We start from the raw sequence: 15,535 nt of genomic DNA on the forward strand, positions 1-15,535 counted from the left end.
AATTTCAAATAATTTTTTTTACAAATAAGAGCAAGTTTTCAAAAACGTAAAAAAGAATAAAAAAAAAGAAAAGAAATACTAGGAGATAAGCAATGCAGTGTCAAAATAAATAAAAATACACTATACCATACATGTTATTGACTAGATGGCTGAAATCTGTAATAAAGTGCATTTAAACTTTTACTTAGTTTAATCAAAATACCACTGAAAGCAACACATGTTGATCCTGGCAGAAATGTAGTAAGCTTGCATGTTCCTGTACACCCTGAATTGGCCCTGATTTATTAAAGATCTCCCAGGCTGGAGCGGATACACTTTCATCAGTAAACCTGGGTGATCCAGCAAACCTGAAATTGATTTTTTAAGTTGTTTGCTACTTGTTAGCAAATGTTTTAAATCCTTATCCAGGGTCACTGGATCACCCAGGTTCATTGATCAAAGTGTATCCTCTCCAGCCTTTGGGAGCTTTAATAAATCAGGTCCATTAAATTTACATTGTCCAACCTACCTCTGTGAACTACCCTTCCCCTATGGTATAGAGCAGTTAATCTCAACCAGGGTTTACCTGACACCAATGACTTTTTTGGCTAAAAAGGTGGCTTTCTTCCCACTGGCCACCAATGTATTCATTATTCATCCCACCAACCGCCATACTAATGTACCCTGAGCTACCCTTGGTATTTAGAATTTATAGAAGGGTTCCCTGAAAAATATAAAGTTATATCAAGGGTTCTCCCCTGTAAAAAAGGTCAAGAAAGGCCGATCTAGATGATGAGGAGAGGAGGAAGTGTTCTACAGGCCTAACACATTTCCAGTTTTAGGGTACAATGCTGCATAATACCAATGAATTTATTCGAAATTCTGTTCTGCACCCGCCTATGACGGTAATCACTTTATCTACAAAATCCTATAACCTGAGGATAGCGGGGTGCTGCTCTCTGTGCACACAGAAAAAGAAACATTTAATTTAGTGATTAGTTGAAATGTGTCTTTTTAGGAAATCTAAAAAGTTAGAACCCTTGTAACCTTTTAAGGTATGTAAGGCCCTGTTAGGGATTTTTGTTTTACTTACTGCCCTGCTGACATTTTTTATCAGGCAGGAGTGAGGAGAAGTGAGTAGAGCAGAGAAAGGCCCTGCTGCAGTTTTCCCCTCACTTCTTGTCTAATAAAACTTGTCAGCAGAACAGGAAGTGAAGGTAAATTTCAATTAAAACTTCAACAAATCATGCTGTGTTTGCCATTGAGCCATATGCATTTAAACGGAAATGCAGCATTTAAAAAGTACGCCCTTCTAACAAGCCCTTAAGACTTTAGTGTCAGAGAAAGGAGCAGATTGTATGGCATATACCAATGTACATTTATTATTATTATTATTATTTCACTAATATTGTAAGTTCTTCTGGACAGGGTGTTCTCCTCCTCCTATGTCACTGTCTGTATCTGTCTGCCATTTGTAACCCGTTTAATGTACAGTGCTACGTAATATGTTGGTGCTATATATACTGTTTAATATTAATATTTGTTGTTTGCTTTATTGTGTGTTGGGGTAATGTGCAGCAAAATAATAATGTAACTATACATAAAATGTGTGAGGAGTAAAGCCTATGAATCGTGTGCTTGCTTGTGAATACAATAAAAAGATCAATGGCAAGGAGGGACCAAGTCAACCAATCAGAGTGCATGACAGGCTGACAAATGTACATTCTAATCATATGTTTGATGGACTTTGGTATACCAGGACTTTTAATGTATGAACAGACATAAAATGGTTTTGTGAACATTAGGTGAGAAAAACATCTGATGTAGTCTTCAAAAACACCAAAAACCTTTCAAAATCTTAATTTTGCACTCCCCCTTGGGATCCAACAAATTGGCCAAATTTCTTTGACTTTTCCTGAGTTTTGGTGACGATTTGGCAAACTGAAAATGCCCAATTTTACTTATGTCTAGAAAAGGTCTGCTAGCCAGTAATGGTCTTGTAAAACAATTGTTCAATAATCTTCACAATCCTTCGGTGTCTAGGTAATAATAGATACTATCTAGATATCTAATAATATTACTTTGTCTTGGTAATAAAAGAAGCTAAGGGAAAAATGCATTTTGGCCCATTTACCCTATACCAGCCAGCCTGGTGATATTGTTACATGTTAGAAACAAGTCCACAGGATGTTCTACTGATCATCACCCAAGGATTATGTCTGCGGGTACCTTTAAATTGCACCATTATTAAATAATCCCAGTGTGTTTAATGTATTATTACAGAAACCTCAAGACCTGAGGTTAACAGTCCATCTCCAAAAGCCATACAATACAGATGATGCTTTAATTGAACTTCTGTCCTGTGGTCAGTAGAAATGCATTGTACTGTCAGTTATCTGCACTGCTTGTATTTATAATGTTTTAATGTATTATACAAACAATTAAGGTGCTGCAAATAAATTTCATACAACATACACCTAAAATATAACTAGTAATATAATTTATATATAAGTTAGTTAGGGTGTGCTGTGGTATCACAAATGTTTGAGCATCTAAACTTTCAGTGTTAAATTATTATATTCCAAGAGTAATAACACAAAAGGTATGCAAAGTCATAAAGCTGTTTCTTTAGCCTGAGCAAAAAAAGTCTGTTCCATGCCAGGATACTATAAAGAGGGGCCCTTTCTCCTTGTGTGGAAGAAGGGGTCTCTCTGCAAAGGTCCGACAAACATGCAAACATGCAAAAGCTCTTCAATCGGCAAATGATATGATGAGTGATAATGCTGCTTGGAATTTCATTGCATACAAGCAAAATAAAAAAAAAAACACAAAAAAACACAATCTTTTCTGTACTTTGTTCAGGTTTAGGATTTGGGAAAATGAGTACATACTGGAGAGGTGCTCTGATTTTATTTGCGTATACTTGCACTTTAACATTGTAACCCTGATGGGCAGATCTAGAATGTCCTCCCTTCACTGCCTGTGCCATTGTTGCCTGTCACAATTAATTGGCAGCATCAGTGGTTTTAATGATCATTCTTTCAGCAACTAAAGAGACAGCAGCAGTGTGAGAATAGACATTTGAGTCTGTCAAAAAAAAAGAACCTCTCAAAAAAAACCTTTTATTGGAAGGAAGTAATATTGTTAATGGTTAAATTCCTTTTTGCCATCACAAAGAAGTCCATAGGACGCATTTCTTACAACTTTTGAGTATTCCTTCATTTGTGGAAATAAAAATATGTATTTGAATGGATTGTATGAAATGCATCAATAGATTTGTTTAACAAATTAACTGTTTTTTCGATGGTTTGCATGCTGCTGCACTTGCTCGTTTAAATGGCTGCTTTGAGTTTGCCCTTTGTCACCCAGAGGAAAGGTGTGCCAAGTGTGCTCCCATGTTGGAACATCTACACGCTTTGGAGTAAAGATAACAGAGACTATTGATCCAGGGAACATCCAAATGCCTCACAAGATCAGAAATGATTTTTTTCCCCTGTTGGAGCAAATATTTTCTTTGCCTTCCTCTGGATCAACTGTCCATAGGGTTCTATATCTGGGATGGGTTTATTTCCCTAGTGGTTGAACTTGATTGATTTTTTTCAGCCTGACTTACTATGTAGCTATGTAATGCAGGTCTTCATAGTTATTGATTTTACCCCCAGCTCCAGTCAAAACTTAGTTTTGGATAAAGTGTGAATGTTTTAGAACCTTTCTTCTGGCTGGATTTGGATTGTAATACACCATAGCCAACTTTTACAGGTAACAGGTTTTTCTATTAAAGCAAACCTTAAACAAAGCAAGGATCTGCTGTATTATCACCCCGAATCAGACCCCTACCTCTACTTGCTTTGCCTGGGCTAAAGTGACATCACAGAGCCACCTCAAAGAAACCTGGTAAAGTGAAGGATCTCCAATTTGTCACCTTAACCTAGAGGACAAAGCCAGAAACTGGGGTCTATAGTCAGTGTATGTTACTAATTACTGTAATTCAGGTTTTTTGGGGTCTTGTAGCAATGATGGGGTCAAAGCACCAGCTCCTTCATTTTTCTTGCACAAGCTCATTTTAAGGTGGTCATTTCAAAAACAATTCAAATCAATGAAATATATATATAAATATATATAACTGTGTGTGATTTGCTCCATCTTCTATTAATCACACCGTCTATGTTTCTATCTGCAGTCCTTTCCATACATGTCCTGTTTTTGGTATGCTTATGGATTGGATTAGGTCAGACTTTCAGTGGTACTTTGATATAGGTGTGTGGCCAAGCCCCTGCCAATACATTTAGGTTTGTATGGAATCTCAATCAGGTTTTTTATTCATGTGTGTATCCCTATTGGGAAGATTTACCCTCTCCATGGCACTTTCATCAGAGAAGCTGGGTGGTCCAGGAAACCCAGAATGGATCTGGTCCAGGATTCAAAACATTTGCTAACAAATTACTTTTAATAAATCCATTCCAGGTTTGCTGGATCACCCAGCTTCACTGATGAAAGTGTATCCTCTCCAGCCTTGGCAAGCTTTAATAAATTAGCCCCAAAGAAAGGGTAAATCTTCCCAATAGGGATACACACATCAATAAAAACCCATTGAAAGCAAAGTAATTTACTATTTGTTAGCCAATGTTTTGAATCCTGGACCAGATCAATTCCAGGTTTGCTGGATCACCTAGCTTCACTGATAAGAGTGTATCCCATTCAGCCTTGGAGCTTTAATAAATCAGGCCCTTTGTGTCAGGACAGCAACTGAATTTTATTTATTCTAATAGAGACATTTAAAAAAACATATTTTAGGATGTGGGACGAAAAGTTACTTTCTGATGATGCTTTTTATGTTGTCAGGACCATCCTATCCCAGTGGCTTCTCTACCTCTATTCTTGTATGTGCTATGTTGTGAGGTCATAGACAGGCCTAAAACATCTTCCCCATTCTTTCCAAAACCCCCCTAAATTTTTTTGACTGAAATTAGGTTTTAAACCGGGACCTTTAGATGGCCATGACATGTCAAATATATTTACATTCTCCTAGATAGTAAGCTCTTCGGGGCAGGGTCCTCTCCTCCTGTGTCATTGTCTGTATCTGTCTGTGTTTTACAACCACTATTTAATGTACAGCGCTGCATATAATGTTGGCGCTATATAAATCCTGTTTTTTATTATTATTATTAATAATAATAATAATAATAATAATACACTTCCTACAGACTTAGTTCACCACAAACATTGAATGGTAAGAAAAAAGAATGTGAGATTTCCAGCTGATTTTGATAGCTGTTGTTCTGCACAGGTAACAAGAGTCTTAATCTATAAAGAGCAGAGAGGACGGAGCCGTCAGCCCCTGGTGTCATCTGCAGTGTGTGGTAGACCTCACTCGACAGAACAAGAGAATAGCAAGCTAGGAGTCCTGCTTTTACTTCCATATTCTGTGAACAGATGGCCACTTCCTTTGTTGATATTGTAAGACCTTGTATAGGCCTCATTATACTGACACTAACAGATGCCTCAACCTTTTTATGAATGACAAAAGGATTCCTAGGCCATTAGCTGGAAACGCCTCCCTGACATAACCACATCCAGTTCTTTAATTAGATAGGAATGAGCATGCTGCCTGGAGCAGTCCCTGCTGAGACTATGGACAACACTGAAGTGCACCTTTGACCCCCACACACTGTGTGGGCAGCCATTTTGTCAAACAAACAAACATTGAGCTTGTCAGTGGTGCAACACTAAAGCTACGTACACACGGCAGATTTTTATCGCCCGATAATCGGCATCGGCCACATATCGGGCGAAAATCTGCCGTGTGTACAGTCGGTGTCGTCCATCGTCCGAACGACCNACCTGCCGGATCCACGGACGATGGACGACGACCGATCCTAATGAAAGGGAAGGGGGAGAGCGCGCAGCAGGGTGCCGCTCCGTGGCTCTCCCCCTCCCCTCTCCATAGAGCATGAACGGTGCTGTATGTACAGCACCGTTCATGCATCGTGCAGTCCCTTGTCGTTGGAAAGGATCGTGAAAGATCCTTTCCAACGACAATAATTGCACGTGTGTACGCAGCTTAACATTACAAACAAAGTTTGAACTGAGTTGGGGGTAATTTGCCTACTAGGTCAGTATTATTATGTTGGATTTATATCACTGAGTAGACATAATTCATTGTTCAGACATCACAGAGGGACCCTTAGGTGTAATAATGCAGGAAGCATCACTCTTGAGGTACATTATTTGGGTAAAATGTATCCTAGTATAAATTTGTGGGTTTTGCTTGTGGGCTTATAGCTGGCAGCTCCCTGCCCATACAAGGGTCATACAGGTGGTAGAAATCTTAAAAGAAATGCCAATACACTAGCAGGTGACCAGAATGAGTTTGAAAACTTGTAGTTCTAGGTTTGGACTGCTTGTTGATGTAATCATTGGTGGGGTGGTGGCATTCTGTCTGAATCAGCAATATGCACAGCATACTTGCCGGATATAGCACGGGCTTAACCTGGTGTGCTTCTGCAATGATAGATCCAGGATCTTGTCATTGCCATGTCCTAGGAAACTGTTATCCTTGCCACCGGCTCCATGATGAACTTCTGGGTCTTATGGGAAACCTTTGGCCATTGGATGGACACTGATGATTGTGCAGGAGTTACATGGTCTCCGGTGGCTGGCTCTGAAGAACCGCCTTTTGACACTGGCTTCCTTTGCAGCTCTGAGATGTCATGAAATGAATGCCAGGAGCCACAATGGAACCTGATGTGGAAGATGTGAAAGTGTGTGTCACAATAAAGAATGTCCTTAGGAACACACACTTTTCACCATGCTCGCCAACCCCCAGTCACACCTTGTAACCTTTCTTTAGTCCACAGAAATCTTTCCCCAAGAAAAGTCTAGTTTTTGGCCCATTGACTAATGATTTCTTTGCCTTCTCTGCCTTCAATGTGGTGTTTCCACAGTGGTGTCACCAATTTCTAGGTTTTTTTATGTTGCATTTTCTGAGATTCTGGTCTAGCTATCAATATAAAAAAATCTGCCTTATGCCCCAGTGATGTCACTGTATCCTAATGATTGCGTGGATAGAATACTGGCCAGGTCAACAAAGTAACTGCTCTGATGTGTTTCATTCCATAGAGATGTCAATGGTCACTGTCAGTATTGTCTGAAAAGATAGACGGTGCCAAAAATAGCATTGTGTATCTACTACTAGGAACTGGGCACCTAAACTTCCATTCACAGCTTTACATTTTCTATAATTATATCCTTTTTACATAGATCTCCTTTATTTTCAGCTAAAGAATTATATTGAAAGAAGTAAGATAAAATAGCTTGCTCCCAAAGTAGTATGTATCCAAATTACCCTGAAAACAACAGGCTCAGCACTTTGGAACTCTCCACTAAACATATTACAGACTCACCTATAGCAAAAAATGTCTATATATAGGGTCTATTTTTAAAACAATGAATCTAGCATTCACCAATATATAAATCACTTTATATACAGTATATATTACTTCAGTTGGAAACTGCATACAATCTGAAATAATCACTAAGGCAGCTAAAACTTACTTTCCAAAGGCCCCTCATAATTTTTTAATTCAAAAAAATCTTCGGTCACTTCGGTCACTTACTGCAACCAAAAATGAACAATTTGTACTAATACATCAGGACATGAACTCCTGATTGCATACTATAAGTATTGCTTGTGGATATATCTCGAAGTTGCCTCGTGTATCTATTTTTGTACAGCTTTTGGCAAGCAATGATATCTGATTGGCAGCTATGAATTACACACATACACTGTTTTAAATATTTTGCTCAAAATCTCCCAACTTGTGATGTATACCGAGGCTGCAGTCTATAGCTCAATGTGTGCGGGGCTCTTTGGGAAAATCCCCATCTCCTGCAATTTAAGTGAAGACAGAGAATTAGTGCAAAATGCATCAGAGTGCAGGAAACTGAAGTGAGCTGTTTGTCCATATAAATGGCTTACTTTTTGCTTTTCAATTTCCACTTTATAAATTACTCAGCAATCTTGTCAGGGATGGTTTGAGTTTTACACACAATGGCTGCTTCCAATGTGTGTAAAATTTTTTGTATCTTTGTGTTTATGATAATTACAATGAGCGGGCTGATGCAGCCTGTTACAAACAGGCTGGCAAAGTAAATTTAAAGGACCAAATCAGGACAGCGAGCTTGCCCTTCTTCCTGCCAGCCTCCGCTCTTAATCCCACTATCTGCTGTAAAATGAGCTTGGTGTACCCATGTACAGTGTCTCTAATTGTTACACTTCTTTTTGAAATTCAAAGAAAAGGATTAAACTGCAACACATATGTAAACAGATAAAAAAAAATGCACTAACAATCTACAAGCATTTCTACACATACTAACTAGTAGTATGCACAAATGCTACAGCGGTTGTTCTTAATCTAAGCAAAGCAGCTTACTTACTTCTCAGGCTCCTTTTCATTTTGCTGCTTTGACTGTGGCTGAAGAACATTATTAACCAGTTCAGTGATCCCACTAAAGGGAAACCACCTGTTTGGATAAGCAAACAAGGCAACTTTACTACAATGAGTACAAGCAACAGACCCATAAGGTTGTTATCCCAAATCACTAAAGGTTAATCTAGAAGTTGGAGTCAGGAATTCAGCAGGCTATTGACAATGGATCTAATGTCCCTAAAGTTGGTACTATACATTACCTATTGATGGGGCTTTGGATTTTTAAAGTGGGCAGCTTTCTATGAAAGAAATAAAATGCAATATAAAAGGTATATATAAAAGGGGGAACATATTTCCTTATGGGGTGGCATTGACTCCTGTTGACTCTTCACACTGCCAGTGTTGGGCCTTCCAGTGACTACCCAAAGTCAGCATAAATTATAATTGGCATCCTCCTATAGCTTGCCCTTTAACATATATTATGGAGACTGAAACAAGTGCACCTTTTTTCGGCTATGTATGTATCTTTTTTATTGGGTCAGCTTTTCTAACTCGGTGATCAAAATGTAGGAAATTAAAGACCTCAGGTTATTGCTGCTGAGCTAATATTGAGAGATTTCACAAAAATAAATACATACAAAAAAGAAGAATTACATTTCATAGTGCAATTCTCCTCTGCCATGTGCCATGTGCTGAACCATATTGCTCTCTGTCTGTGCTCTTGAATAAAGTTTGGGGTTCTGTTCTTTTGATTATTGCAATTAAAAATATCAATTTATAAATAGTAGAATGTTATACTGTAAGTGAATCAGTTTGGATACTATTTGTTATGTGGGATTTGTAAGTGGAAATATTTCTGGATGTCCAGAAAATGGAAGGAACATCAAACACAGTATGGCTGCTTTTGGGTGTTCCAGGAATATGAGTGATAGTTTCTTCCATTCATACAACCATTGCTGGCCACTGTAACCTTGCGTTGAAAAATGGTGCTTCAACCAGCCACTGAAGGGTCTCCTTGTATCCAGGGCTCTCTCAGTAATGAAACATATGTTTCTTAGTCCCTTCTGAATTTAGAAAATAGAATTGGTAACGCAGTTGCATGGTTAACCCATCCAATTGGAAGTAATTGGTATAATCCTAGTGTTTTCCTAGCTTTGGATAATATGATGATCACATTTGATTTCAAACAACCCATATGCATCACGTTATCCTTGATATGTTTTAATGGAAGTGTTGAAGACACTGGACCTACAAAGTCTTCTTTTGTTCCGGCATTTGATTTAGTGATTCTTCACTTCTAGCAGGTACGGTATGTTTCTATATGCAAATCTAGAATCTTTGCTTTTGTCAGAAAGACTTTTGTGTTTGTCTGTTAAATGTGAGCTGATGTGGGCCTCTCCATTTTAACCTTCTATGCTTATTTGCAACCATTTTTGCTATTAAAAAGTTACAAAGCAAAGTTTCTTTGGGGCTGCATTTTTTTTTAAGTAGGTTAATTCTAGTATACTGTAAATGAGATGATTGCACCTCGTATTCTTCTATTCTTTTTACTACACAACTCCAAGTGCAGAGATAACCTGAAGAAGAGTAAACCACCCATTTATCTTACTCCCCTCACAAACTACTCATCTGTCCACCATCAGGAATGACAAACAATGTCTAGAAAGTCCTAGATGGTTAAACACAACATGACTCTGGAATAAAAATTACCAAAAATGTGTCCCCTGCAAAAAAAGATACCACCAATCTCTTATCTACTGAAGTGAAAACATTGACTGGAGAATCTTTAGAATTCACTTCTGGATGTGTTTAATTTCTGATTCCCTTGTTCTCCTGATGGGTTCTAAATCAAAGGACACAACAGTAACATAGGAGATGATGGATCAAACGACTGGGTGTGCTGAGAAATCAGGAACCCGAAATGTCAATGTATTAACTATTTTCGTAACTGGGGCCTATTTTGAGCATTTTCACTTTATCAACCAACCACTATGTGGATAGCAGACACGGCAGGGTAACTATTTATATTTGGAATTGTTGTTCTTACATATAGGATATCAAATATGTTTTATGGTGCACTGGTGTGGGCCAGTATACGTGCCAAGAGTTGTTTCATTGGTCCAATTTGGCATTGTTACCAGGCTACTGGATGTATGACTCTCAACTTCAAGATAATCCACTACAAAAAGGCAGAAAAGAAAAAGCCAGTAGCCAGTGAGAGGATGGCAGCTACAATAGTCAGCCAGCAAGAGATGTAGGAAAAACACAGGCCTCACACTGAGAACTAGTCCACAAGCAGGCAGGAGGAAAAGACATCCAGCTAATGTGGATGGGGTAAGAAAGCTGCATGCAGCCATCTTACAAAGCCAATCAGGAAGCAGATGACACACTGGATGCAGCCTATCAGGTTTCAGTTTCACCTAACACCAAAGTTGCAGAAAAGCAAAAACACAGCAAAACAAAGAAAAAATAATAAAAATCAAGCCTACTGCACCTTGAGATATACTTACTGTGGGAGCTGGGGTTTTTGTTCTTCTTTCACCCTAAAAAGATAAGTTTGTACAGCTGAGGGTAACATATAGGAATCATGCCACTATGAAGAAACAATGGTGTGGTTTAAGGGATAAGCCCAAACCAAAGCTCATGTTTTTCATAGTTCCTGGCAAAATCAGTGTACAGGTACATTTCAAAAACAATTTCCTGTAATCAAGGTTACATCAAAGTGTATGTAAACCCAAAATATATTTTACATCATGCCTTTTGTATACAGATTTCTTTACCCGGGTACAGCCAGACAACTAGCAGAATCAATCACTATCACATTTTCTTATGATTTACTCCCTCAAACTTTATTTGCCAGTTCATCTACATGACGTTTGAAAAAGCAAGACATCTCAACAGGAACTCTAATACCGGTACTTAATTATTAGCTGAGATGACATAGATGGGTTTATGGCTTCAATCATTGTTTGAATGGTTGGCTGGTGCCATAGCTCCATGCATCCCCCTACCGGAGCCTGGGACATCCATATTGCTTGGAATATTCCAAAACTTATAACAGATTCATGTACACTTCAACTAACCTGCAACATCAAGAGAACCAGGTCATCTTGTCAGCTTCCCAGACACTAAGGTCCTAGATAACAAACTAAATTTTGAGGGAGAACACAGAAAAGTAATCCCATGCACCCACTAAAGGTCCACTAAAAAGGCAAGGATCATTTATGAATAATCATTCTGTGGATCATTGCAATCAAATTATTATTAAATTTTTACCTTCAGTTCCCCCCAATATATAACAAAAGTAATACCTGCCATCTTTCTTGTCATTTTGTTGGGTGCAAAACTAAAATTTTAGAGGTGCAGATGTTGCCTTGTCTAGTACATGGAGCTATGGTTTGGATTTCTTTAGACACGACAAATACTCTTTAAACTGTTTTATCTTATTTAAATGTAACTAGATATACCCTGTGCATTGGGCATTGAAGGTTTAATACCTAAATTTGTTATGATGTCTGAATTTGTTGTGAGGTCTCAACACAGCCAACTCCAGGGTTGGTATATAAATTAGTTAATGTGAGCTTGTTTGCTATTAGTCCAGGGGGAACTTAATTCAACACATTATAAACTTGGGTCAATACACCAGAAAATAACATAAAGTATATCTCAACCCCAAAAAAATCCAAATATAATATATTGCAGCTCAATAGTCCATAGATGTGTTTTTCTTTCTCAGACATATGTTTTACATAGCCCCTTTCCTGATTTTACTACAAACACATCCCAAAACAACACCCAGCAATAGTATGGAGAATAGAAAAGGTGCGTACTTCATTATTTACATAGTAATATCTTGTTTCTGTTATCTTGATACAAAAGGGTAAAGCTGGGTACACACACGTCCAATGGTTCTTGCCTTATAATCGGCTCAGGGCCCATATCGGACGAGAATCTGGTGTGTGTACAGCGTCCATCGTCCGAACGACTGCCCTGGGGGATCCACGAACGCTGGGCAACAAACCATCCTAATGCAAGGGAAGGGATAGAGCGCGCAGCAGGGTTCCGTTCCGTCATTCTCCCCCTCCCCCTCTCCATAGAGCAGAACGGTGTTGTATGTAAAGCACTTGTTCATGCATCGTGCAGTCCTTAGTCCTTGGAAAGGATCGTGAAAGATTCTTTCCAACGACAATAATTGCACATGTGTATGTAAACTTAAGGGACATCATCCTAGGGCTAGAAATATATTACTTGATGAATCACCAAAAAGTCAAAACACAGGCAAAATAGCTTTCCAAAAGAAAATGAATGAAGCCCGCACATCCAAGGACTGTAAGCTGAAATATATTACGTTTTTGAGTTTAGATATACAGTGGTACCATGGTATAAGTCCTTAACCCGTACCAGATCCTTGGACTTATACCAAACAAATTTTTCCCATAGGAAACAAAAGGAAAATGATTAATCTGTTCCCAGGAAAAAGTCCTATTGGTATTGGCATATTATACATCGATGGGGCTGTATTAAATAATTTAAACACTGCCTAATACTAAAATTCATAAATACAAAAGCAATTAGATGAAATAAATGAAAATTTACCCTCACTTCACCTTGCTGAGAATAGTTGAGTGCCTACTAGGATGGTGCTGAGAACAGAGAGAGTTATAGCGTGGGCTGTTCACTGAATGGTAGCAACAGGCGTACTGATTGCTCGTGGGCAGTCGTGGCTTTGTCTCGAGAGAGGTAAATAAGGGTAGCACGCGGTGTTATCACTAATTTTGACCCATACAACTCTAGCACAAAGGTTGTATACCAAGCAAAGGTTTTATACCAAGCAAAATTTTTTGTGTCCAAACAGGACTTATACCAAGTTGGACTTATTCCAAAGCGGACTTATACTGAGGTACCACTGTACCTAAAAATGGGTAACCAAACTGCTAAAATCTCAGTATAAGCTTGAACAGTCAATGTGTATGGAATATGTAAAGTTCCTTTAAATAAAATGTTGGGATCATGCCATGAAGGTCCTTGCTCGGGCTCTTCCTGTAATAGGATGAAGACATTCTGTCCCTGTCTCCCAATTCTGCTCTTGCATTACCACCCTGTCACATGGCCTTTCAATGGCTGCCATATGTACTCATTTCAACATATATTATGCAGGTATGCTCCACCATTTGGAAACCCCTGAGCCATGCCATGCAGCCATAATTGAAATACATATAGACAAGAAGAGGCTGCAAAGAGTCTTTAATAGAGCAGTAGCACTGAGATGCCACAAATTGGTGAAAATAGGTAAAAAAAAACAAGTATTTTGATTAAAAAGGTTGAAATTATTCATGATTCAGAAAACTAAATGGCATTCAGTTAGGGTGGCTCACCACAACCAGATGCTTTATTGAGTACCATCAGCTGGATCTAAGTGTGTCTAACATAGCAAGCATTGTCCTGAACACACACAGCCATGTGTCATCTTTGTGCTGCAAGCTGACATCTGAAGGATATGGCAAGCGGAAGCTTTGTAAGTAAATCTACAGATATATAGGATACATACTAAAGTGGAGGCTATCATTGATGGCCCTGAATGTTGGATTATTCATCTGGATTGTCTGCATGCTCGTGGGCAGTAACTAAATAACACTAAATAACACCAAATTACAAGCACAACGTATACAACAGGAGAGTTCATACAATTGCAGAGGTTACTAATTACAGCAGGAGTCATCAGACATACGGAATATACGGTCACATTCATGTTTTAAACCATAACAGCCTTGCTAGACAAATATCATTCACTGGAAAAGCCAAAAGAGATAGTGTGAAGTGAATCAGGTCTGGGTAGACCTGATCTGCAATCAGATATGAGGCGCACAATCATTGTGCTGCAATACTAAACAGGAAGCATGATATGTGCAGGTAGTCCCCGGGTTACATACGAGATAGGGACTGTAGGGGTTTGTTCTTAAGTTGAATTTGTATGTAAGTCGGAACAGGTACATTATTTTAATAAATGAAATTAGGAGAGATGTTTGTCTCAACATTATTAGGGAGTGTGGTGTCAGTTACTGTTTAATATTATCCTTACTGTGAGTTAATCACAAACAATGCTGGCAAAAAAAATCTTTATGGAGCCTAGACATTCAATAACTTCTGGAGCAAGCTGTGCTTTGATATGAAAAAGGAAACAACTGCAGAGTTTGTCTTGGTCAATAAAGAGTTACAAGATGTTGCAGAAGAGCTCATTCCTTAAGATCACCCACAACCTCAGCTGTGTTCCCTCCCCCCATAAAGCTCCATTTGTATCCAGGAGTCATCCATATGTCGGATGTCCCTAACACGGACTACCTGTATGACATCACATATATATATATATATATATATATATATACATACAATCTTTTAATGAACAAGCCACCCAGAGGTATCTGAATGTGTGCTTACACCTCCTGATAGGGTGCAATCCAGAACTTGATCATGGGGCAAAATCTTCTGTGCCCTCAGAGCAGCAAGTATGCTTTAAGCACCTATTTCCCACAACCGTTGCCCATTTAAAACTTTAAAGCCTATCTCCAGAAACACAAACTTTTATACTTTACAAAAATCACAAAAAAAAAAAACCTTGTATGATTCACTGAACGCTTTAGCAGACCCAGAAAAATAGCATTGCCGTTGAACATAGGCTGCAGAGAGCGGAGCTGTGGGACGGATTTAGAAAGCCCACTAACAATTGTTAACCTGTAGAAACCCCCCTGGACTAGGGGGAGGATACATGACCAGTTGACCTGCAAAAAGAGACAGAGCAGACAGACTGGTCTCTGTTACAGGAAAAAAGGCAGCAAAAAATATAAGGAAACAAATATATCAAGTGTCAATATATCAATTCCATTTTTTTCGGTCAATGTGTTTCAGGGCAAAAAAAGAATTGTCTTTCATTAGAGCCAGAAATATGAAGTTATACACAGTATAAATGATACTATAAATTTTGATCCTGAACTACACTATGTACTCCATTTTACTATCCATAAAGAAGTAAGGAATATGAACAATCTGTTTTCCTTTCTTATCCACTTCCTATATGCTAAAGTTGAGTGCTCCTTCTATGTGCTTCCTTTATTACTAAAGTTTAGTTTTTT

General features: G+C 38.5%; 1 protein-coding gene across 39 annotated transcripts in view; it reads right to left on the reverse strand.

Annotated features, from left to right (window-relative positions):
• Window positions 1-15,535, reverse strand: part of RIMS2 (regulating synaptic membrane exocytosis 2) — a 384,644-nt gene that overhangs the window by 331,697 nt on the left and 37,412 nt on the right. For 28 of the 39 annotated variants that reach the window (XM_072410756.1, XM_072410766.1, XM_072410758.1 and 25 more), the window contains exons 2-3: window positions 10,919-10,951; window positions 8,416-8,502 (exon numbers count right to left, since the gene is read on the reverse strand). The exons of the other annotated variants lie outside the window; for them this stretch is intronic. In XM_072410756.1, coding sequence (XP_072266857.1) covers window positions 8,416-8,502; window positions 10,919-10,951 — 120 coding nt within the window. The remainder of the gene's footprint in view (window positions 1-8,415; window positions 8,503-10,918; window positions 10,952-15,535) is intronic. 39 annotated transcript variants of the gene reach the window in all.

Source organism: Pyxicephalus adspersus, chromosome 5 (assembly GCF_032062135.1).
Source record: "Pyxicephalus adspersus chromosome 5, UCB_Pads_2.0, whole genome shotgun sequence".
NCBI classification, from domain to species: domain Eukaryota; kingdom Metazoa; phylum Chordata; class Amphibia; order Anura; family Pyxicephalidae; genus Pyxicephalus; species Pyxicephalus adspersus.